Source organism: Berghia stephanieae, chromosome 6 (assembly GCF_034508935.2).
Source record: "Berghia stephanieae isolate SIO BIC M18660-M18661 chromosome 6, UCSD_Bste_1.3, whole genome shotgun sequence".
NCBI lineage: Eukaryota > Metazoa > Mollusca > Gastropoda > Nudibranchia > Aeolidiidae > Berghia > Berghia stephanieae.
In genome coordinates, this window is record NC_088365.1 from 63,774,116 (window position 1) to 63,783,934 (window position 9,819).

Consider the following 9,819-nt stretch of genomic DNA (forward strand, 5'->3'; position numbering starts at 1 on the left):
TGAGAACATTTTCGAAATGAGTCTGAACTTCCGTCTCTGATCTATTTCGATTGAACAGCATCTTGCGGAATATGCGGCTATTCGTCATTCGTTCTAAACATGTATCCATTCACACTTCACACCCAAGTTAAGTGGTGAACACAGATTGATCCAAAGTCAACACCGGGTTAAAGGTGTTTTTATTTTCCATCCGTACGTCACAGACCACACCCAATATCTCATGACTTCGTGACTTCAAATACCCACAATGCTCTATTCCAGCCGTCAGTAATACACGGCATTGTTTATTTATTTACAAGCGTAACTAATTAAAATAGGTACGAGAAAGAGAAATGTTATACAAGGACAATTAAATTACATATCGTAGACAGAAAACAGGACAACTAACCTTGTGTGAATAATTTCTCGCTTTAACTCCAGTCTAATAATTATACAGAGCGAATGTAAGAAAATCACGTTTTATTTCTCATTAAATTTGCTGGGTATGCCAGTCAATATTGAAATGGTGGGTGGGTTTAACGGAGAGACGTCTATGCTGGATACATGCCCATATCCTATTGGTTGGAAGAATCAGCGATACAATTCTGCCGCACTCTGGAAAAACGCATATTTGAACATTTGGCAAGAAAACTCGTCCTTCAAATATCGATCTCTTTAAATGACCCTCATCTTGGCAAAAAAATATATCACAAACCTGAGACTTCGCGAAGTTCCAGGTTTGAGAGTTTATTTTCCAAGATGAGGGTCATTTGATTCGATCGATATTTGAAGAACGAGTTTTCTGGTCAAATTTTCAAATATCTGTTTTTACAGAGTACGACAGAATTGTGGGTATGTCTATTTGATATTACTCGTCACGATTATCACTGTAATACTACTGTTCACTTGCAAGAAAGCCTTGTCGGAATGGAAGTCTCATTCTATCTTTAAAATCGGAGATTGTTGATTTCTTTCTTTAAATTAAAAGTTTATCTAAATATTTTCTTAAACTCAAAATTGGAGACTAGTGTCTTTTCCCCCTCACATTCCGGTACGTATAAACATTTTGTTATGTAAACATTTTGTTATTTAAATGCTCAAAATCTATGTTTTGTTATCTATCAAGAATATAGAAATTTTTTTTATTTTATTTTTTTTTTTTGGGACGGGACACCAGATTAATATTATGGAATCACTCAACCCAGAAGCGTTTAGTAATTAAATGTCACCAACTAGTATATATAATAGGAGTTTCAATTCTGTCCGTTTCTGAAAATTTCTTTTAGAGTGAAGTCCCTTTGTTCTCGCTAGTTACTGGAGCGTTGGTATGGGAACATAACGAAATCGCGAAATTGTTTACAACTGAAGCGATAGAAGAGATACTAAATAAATAAATAAATAAATAAATAAATAAATAAATAAATAAATAAATAAATAAATAAATAAATTGTAAAAATTGTCGAAACACGCCTGAATGCAATAATAGTTTTCATGAAAGGTTTAATATAATCAATACTGGTTATAATGATAATTATGGTTGAATAAGTTCTGTCTTCATTTGTGAGATATCCATGTGGGATCATATTTACTTCATGGTTTGAAACCGAAATAGAACATTTGACTTGATAACTAGGTATGGGGAGTGAATTTATGTTACTTGTGTTTACATTCTTCATTTGGCTTTATAATATCGTTGCTGCCAATCATTTCAATTGACTTAAACAGGGCACATGTCCTGTTATACTACAAATTACATGATGATGATAAAAATAATGGTATTAATGATAATAGTAATAATAATAATAATAATAATAATAATAATAATAATAATAATAATAATAATAATAATAATAATAATGATAATGATGATGATGATGATGATGATGATGATGATGATGATGATGATGATGATGATGATGATGATGAAAAAGTAAAAAGAAAGACTATGTGCAACAATAGAAGGAATGGAGGCCTGAATATGATTGACATCATTTCTTTACAAATATCCTTCCTAATTAATTGGGGACAAAAGTTATATTCAGATGAAAGTTGCGATTGGAAAGTAAACGTCTAGTCAAGTATCTTATTACTTTTTTTTTAGACGCACTGGGGAAAAAAAGCATTGGAAGCAAATATAAACAGTTCTCAATTCAAAGGCTTACAATTGGTGAAAAACATATTTTGGAAAAATGTTCTAATAGAGTATCTTAACTTTTCTCATGAAGATCCAAGTATGGAAATTCACCCAGATGAACCAATTTTTAACAATAATAAAATTCAATTCAAAGGTAAAGTACTGTTTTCTACTAATCTAATCGCAAAAAAATGTATTTTACGTTAAGCAAATCTATATCAATTCAAGACATATCATGACAATAGGGGAATTCAAAGATATATATGGGAATTATAATGGAATAGATCTTGATTATAGTGTAGTCAGAGGTGCTTTATCTCGCCTAGAAGTTTCAAAATCAAAAGATTTGATATAATTAAAAAAAAAAGAATATTATTCAAAGTCTTTCCAGAACAGAGTAATGGTGGGATTGATGGATTATCCTGGAATCAATGAATCGGATCGTATGTGGATAAATCATTTGATTCTCGTTGGAAAAATGGTCATCTCTAAAATCATATATGGCCCTAAAAATTATTGTTGTCGTTGTAGTTATTGTTATTATTGTTTATATTCATTATTAGGTATTATTGTTCCTGCTTTTGCTAACGTGGCTGTTAATATACTTTTTAGTACTTTTATTACTAATTTTATGTTTTATCATCATCATCATCATCATAATCATCATCATTATCATTATTATTATTATTATTATTATTATTATTATTATTATTATTATTATTATTATTATTATTATTATTATTATTATTATTATTATTATTATTATTATTATTATTATTATTATTATTATTATTATTATTATTATTATTGTTATTATTATTATTATTATTATTATTGTTATTATTATTATTATTATTAGTATTATCATTATCAGTATTATTATTATCATTCTTCTTCCTCTTCTTCTTCTTACTATTATTAATGATATTATCTTATTATTATTATTATTATTATTATTATTATTATTATTATTATTATTATTACTATTATTATTATTATTATTATTATTATTATATATTATTATTATATTATTATTATCATTATTATTATTATTATTATTATTATTATTATTATTATTATTATTATTATTATTATTATTATTATTATTATTATGATTATCATTATTATTATCATTTTTGTTATTATTATTATCATTATTATTATTATTATCATCATCATCATCATCATCATCATCATCATAATTGATCACAACACTGCTAGGAAGACTAGAGAAATACGTTTGGTATTACAGGAATTGAACTATAATTGTTTGTATGGTACATAAACAATCGCTTGCAGACTGTTGAGATCAACGGTCTTCAATTCAGTTCTTGGCCCTGTTCTTTTTATTATTTTCAGGCGACCAATTTCTAATGTCATCTCAAAATACTATCTTAATTACACCTTTTATGCGGATGACACCCAAATGTATTATTTTGTCCCTTGAGTGATTTACAAACTCTTATTTATCGGGTTTTTGATTGATTTAGTTATATAAAGAAATGGATGTATCAAAATAAACTAAAACTCAATTATGAGAAAATAGAGGTCTTGATGTTTGGTAGGCTAAATATTATTCAAAATGCAATCAGATTACCAAATATTTCGGCAATAAATACCATTGATATTTCCTTGCAAGCAAAACACCTTGGTGTTTCCATCGATCAATATCTCTCTATGACCATTCATGTAAGCAACACCCTGAAATGTATGTGCATAGAAATGAAGAAAATAAGCAAAATTTGTCTTTTAATTATTCCAAAAAGAATAGGGAATGAGATTAGCGGACAGAGAGAACGTCAATTTAAAAACTTATAACTTTCAACTGAGGATATATTTCCTTTTGGATAAGGAGATTTCACTAATTATGAAAAAGAATTAAAGAATGAAAAATAATATCAAGCTTTAAAATATAATGTTATTGGCGTGAGAGAAAAAATGTTTAGAATTAAACAGAATTAAAAGTAAAGATCGCCAAGACACTATTTAACCAACCGCGCGGTTTCACCGGAAGCGAGGACGAGAGACGCATGCGCAAAAACATATTGACGTTCTCTCTCAAATAACTTCTCCGCCGGTGACGTCCAATCAAGGGACGCTACTCTTCCGCTAATCTCATTCGCTATAGCAGAACTTTTAGTTAACTCTTTTATTTTATCATAGATTGATTACTGTAACCCCATCATGCCCCCCCCCCCCCCAAAAAAAAAAAAAAAAAAAAAGTTAGACAATTTTATGTTGCCCAAAAACAATGTAGCGAGGCCGATGTTAGGGAATACAAATATATATTTTTCGGCATCTCTTCTTCTTCAAGAGTTGCATTGGCTGCCTGTGGAGAAAAGAGTTGTATACAAGATTTGTACTGTTGTCCATAAATTATTGAAATCAAATAGTCCTCCATATATCAGAGACATTTTGAACTTGTATGTCCCAAACAGAAACTTGAGATCGTTCAATTGATGTCAAACCTAAAATCTTTCGAAAGACAAGTGAGTAATCCTTTCAATTTTCGGGTCGCCACTTTTAGAACTCTCTCCTATGACATGTGAGATGCTCTGATTCATTGACAACAACCAAATCAGAACTGAAATATTACTTTTTAACGTAAAAACACTCACATTAGAAAATTTTAATCGTAGTCCTCAATAGTATCAATTTTACATGTCCTTGTTACTTTGTAGAACTGTAATTGTGAAGCGCCTAGAGCCTGTGTTACACAGTGAAAAGCTCTATATAAATGCTTTTCATAATAATAATAATAATAATAATAATAATAATAATAATAATAATAATAATAATAATAATAATAATAATAATATAATTTAATAATCAACGCCATCATCATCATCATCGCCGTCGTCGTCATCGTCATAATCATCATCATCATCATCATCATCATCATCATCATCATCATCATCATCATCATCATCATCATCATCATCATCATTATTATTATTATTATTATAGTAGATTTTTATCCTTATTATTCATTATATATTTCATTCATGCCATTTTAGGGTTGAAAGTATGACAACTCCATCAACGACAGGTTTCCCATACAATTATGGAAATAATTCTTCGGGCCCTTTTCATTATTCTGAAAGGAAGGTTGCGGTTATGCCAAACTTTTACAGTTTTAGCCAGATCATAGAATTTTTTCCTATGCATCCCAAAGAAAATCCGGACAGCCAGGCATACAAAATATACTATCATGTAATAGTCAGTGCGTTTACCAGTATCGTGACACTATTTGGGAGCGTGACCAACGTCATCAACAGTGTAGTGTTCTATCGTCAAGGAATCATGAAGGATCCCTGTACACCGACTCTGTTTGCAATAGCCATTTGCGATTCGGTTTTGACAATTACGGGATTTTTTACCAGGATGATTAGTATGGCATACAATGTGGAACCAAACACGAATCCCTATGACAATTGGTTTGCAAATCGGTTATATCATGATATTGGCCTTTTAGCTCAACATCCAGGACGAATGCTGATCCAAACCAGTTGTTGGTTTAACGTTTATCTGTCCTTTGAGAGAATGGTTAGCGTGGCAATTCCATTCCGTGTCAACTCTATTTTGACTGCAAAACGTTCTCGTGCAATTTTAATTATTATACTTATTCTGACCATGATCCTCCAAGGACCAGACTTAATTTTTAATTATAGAATATCTTCTCACAATCACAAAAATAAAACAGTGATAGATTTATTAATCACCGAACGTTTAATATTACCAAGAAAAAAGTTAGTTTTAGTTAATAGCGTTGTTTTCGGTATCTTATCACTCGTATTGGTAATCGTTTTCAATGCCATAATCATCATCAAACTTATCAAATCACTTCAATTCAGGAAGAGGAATGCAGCCGTTTCAACAATAAATCGAAATGAACGAGAAGCAAGCTGTAAAAAGTCTTTGGATCTGAAACAGGTTAGATTAATCCGAATCATGTTTGGGTTGTCTGCACTTTATTTGATTTGTTTTATCCCAACTTCAGTTCTCGTGATTCGTGTATATTTCAATTTTGGAAATTCAGGGGTTGATAGTGACATCTTTGCAGTTACAAATCTTTTGGAGTTCTTAAACGCCAGCTTCAGCATTTTCGTCTACTACAATTTGAGTCAGAAATATAAAGAGGGATTTCAAAATTTGTTTAAAAGGCACCGTTGATTGAGAGTGAAATCATTTGACCATCTCCTATTGAAATAATAAATAAAGTGCTGTTTGGATATACCATCGTTCATTTCACCTACTATGGTGAGGGGCGTTTGTGAGGTTGTGGATTTAATATCCATCCAGTACATTTTCACGAAAGGACTTTACAATTTAAAGACTATAAAGATTATGATATAATTTATTTCCCGAGATCCTTCGATATAAATATGTGTCCTGCCTTTAAAAGCGATTTTTTCCGTTCAAATTTTGTCACCCCCTCCCTTCAAATGTAAATAACTTGGGCCTAAATTAAGATAATTACAAAATTCAAACTGCATTTTGTTTAACATTAGTGCCTCTATTCAAACATGTAAATATGGGATTCGAATTTATGCAACATCTGACGCGTTTAGCTAGATCAACTTTCATTAGGTCAATTCGGTGATATATCAAATATACATTTTATATATTTGATGTGTATTTCTAAAACAATGAAAAATAACTCTTGACTGGGCAAAATCCTAATTTCATTACATACCATAGCATTGGTGCACATCCCATACCACAGCATCAATGGACATTCCATACCATAGAATACTATCCGTAAGTCTTTCAATACTGAAAACTTTTTCATCCTTTGTGATGATATGATTGTGGGTGAAACGTGACGCTTCGATAAAACAGTCATGAGTCATTTACAAAAGAAACTAGACAGTTGTTCTCGTTAATAGCTCCATATTGGTCGGAAAAAGTACAACAACTAAAAAACAAAAACAAGGCTAGACAAATCTGCTTTCTTTTGGTGTAGAAGTGATTGAATTGACAATAACTATTGAAAAGTCGCAGATACTTAAATCCAGTCATTCAAAAGATCTATTTTAAAAAAAAATCTAGATCTGTCACAAAGTCATAATCAGGACACATGACGTATTTCAGTATTTTGTATGTCCTCCATTATAATTGGTCAATGCCACAGCTCTTTGCTTCATTGATGATGTCAGCTGATGGGCTGTTGCAAGATGATGCTAAACTGTCTTTAATCTGCGGAACAGGTCATTGAAATCTGTACAGCTTTTTCGTTGTTTTAGCTTTCTTTTCTTTGCCATGTGTAGTTCGCCTGACAAGATGTTGTTTTTGTGCTCCGTGAACATTTTAGGATTTCTCCTTTATGTACTGGGCATTTTTTTATTATTAATTATATATACATCCTTTCTATAAAATACGTTTTACGTCACTGTGGTTAAACCTGGGAATTTTAGTGCTTTTTTACGCTCATATTGTCAAATATTCAAACACTGTTATGAATTGTCAAGCTTTCTACAAGAGTCTCCATGTTTATATTCTAGCATTTGGATTTTTATTCATGTTGTGTCAACCAGAAGAAATGTATTTTTACGACCCGCCCAATTTACATTTATTGTTAACTCGTACACGTCGTGGAGGAAAACGTAAACAACGGCCAATTGTCATACTCTATTTGAACTGTCACCAAACAGGAAACATTTGTATGATAATAATAAATTTAAGTCTGTTTTTAATATTTAAAATGAAAACATCTTTGCAGGTGAAAAATTATCAATACCAGTCGTCACTGGTCATCAGCCTGCTACTCCCCGTTGTCACACGCCTTGCCCCCCTCAAACTACGACCAAAATAGAACGGATATCAACTACGGGTCGTCGGAGATAAATTTATGTTTTACATAGCGGTCTCCTGAACTCACGATCAGTCAAAAACAAAACAATTTTAATTCAATATTTAATTACTGAAAAGGACTGTGATATTCTTATAATTACAAAAACTTGGTTGACGTGTCAACCTTAAGGTCAATTGATTCCTGGTGGATACAGTGATTTTTATGCAAATAGACATAAACTGTAAAAGGTAGAGGAGATATGATCGTATTTAAATCACAAAATGTTTTTAACTGAAGTGAAGCCAGTCACATACAGGACCTTTTAACATTTGGAAGTTATTTTAAAAATCAAAAATGTTGTACACAGAATTATTGGCCTTTATCGTCCACCAAATTCTCAAAAGCATACTTCAAACACTAAAATATTTTTCGAGGATTTTGAAAACTTCATTCACGAGAGATGTGCCAACAGTGAAAAACTTTTGGTGATGGGGGATTTGAATTTTGATCTAGACAACATGAATGGCCTTGGCTGCAAAATGTTTACACAACTTTTTGAATCTCACAATCTAATGCAGCATGTCGCCGAAAATACCCATATTAGCGGCCATATACTCGACCTTGTCTTGGCTGATAAAATTGACAACAAACTACTATCAGTCAAAGTTGAAAACTGTTCTATTTCCGACCACAGCCATATTTCAACTGTCGTCAACGTATTGCGACCTAAACCTTAAACGAGACTTATAACTTTTTGTAAAACAAGAGATATTAATCTTAACGTATTGCTGTGTATCAAGAAAAAATCTTGCAGGAATAGTTTTAAAATATATTAAATTGATGTAGCAGGTTGCAAAATTTCTATTTCTAATTCTTATGTTCGCAATCTGGGTGCATTTTTTGGATAACAATATGTCCATGAATAATCATATCACCAAAATTATTCAAAGCTGTCACTGTATAATATGGTCGTATTAGGTCTTTGATTGACACTGAAATCGCTATAACGCTTGTCACTTCTTTCATTCTTAGTAAACTTGACTATTGCAATGTGCTGCTCATGGTTTTCCTAATTACAATATTCAAAGATTGCAGAAAGTTCAGAACAGGGCGGCTAGATTGGTGATGTTATCAATACGTGACTATCCTATCTCCCCTGTTCTGGAAATTTTTCATTGGCTACCGGTGAAGCAGCGCATTGCGTTTAAGAATTTATGCTATTGTTATTATAGCTCCTTTCGTGGAATGAAACCATCCTATTGAAATGTATGCGTGTGTCATTATAGACCTGGTAGATCACTAAGATCAAAGTGTATGCATCTTATTACAGGGGTAGCTTCTAAGTCTTTGTTTCACAACAAATCCTTTATAGTGACTGCGCCTAGGTTGTGGAATTCCCTTTCATACAATACCAAAAAAAAAATTAAAAATTTATACCTTTAAAAAGAAATTGAAACCGAATTAATTAGGAGAGCTTAATTTGGCAATTAATATGCTTTATGTTTTAATTTAGGGTAGATGGTATAGTAATGTGTATATAAAGAGTTTGCGTATGTGAAGGCGGAGAAGTTTCCGTATGCGGGTTTCAGTTTACGAGTTTATGTGTGCAGGTGTGTTAGTGTGTATGCCAGTTTAAAGAGTCTGAGTGATTGTTAAGCGCTATAGAGCACTTGTCAGTGAATTAACGGGCGCTTTAGATAGTATGCAGATGACGTCACTCAGGCCTTTGTTATTGTTTTTGCCATCCGCGTTTGTGAGTTGTTCTCACTAAACTGTATTAACCAGACTATGAGAGTTCATGGTTACACAGAGTTTGTGTGTTGGTCCGTTATACTTCCGGATGGCAATGTTGTGAACTCCTTGGCCAAGCGCATTCTATCTATTAAGTATATTATTATATTTATTATATTAT

At 31.7% G+C, this 9,819-nt stretch overlaps 1 protein-coding gene across 2 annotated transcripts; it reads left to right on the top strand.

The window, feature by feature from the left end:
- Window positions 1-873: 873 nt before the first annotated feature.
- LOC144975742 (uncharacterized) lies at window positions 874-9,337 on the top strand. 2 transcript variants are annotated; one of them, XM_078919936.1, is made up of 2 exons: window positions 874-1,030; window positions 5,131-9,337. In XM_078919936.1, exon 2 carries the CDS (start codon window positions 5,141-5,143, stop codon window positions 6,284-6,286), a length of 1,146 nt encoding a protein of 381 aa, XP_078776062.1. In that variant the 5' UTR covers window positions 874-1,030; window positions 5,131-5,140; the 3' UTR covers window positions 6,287-9,337. The 2 variants fall into 2 exon arrangements, with proteins under 2 accessions (XP_078776062.1, XP_078776063.1); XM_078919937.1 differs by lacking the exon at window positions 874-1,030 and adding an exon at window positions 2,081-2,267.
- The last annotated feature ends 482 nt before the right edge of the window (window positions 9,338-9,819 follow it).

Excerpts from the sequence above, each read along its gene's own strand:
- LOC144975742 (XM_078919936.1), top strand. The coding sequence starts at position 5,141 with ATGACAACTCCATCAACGACAGGTTTCCCATACAATTATGGAAATAAT.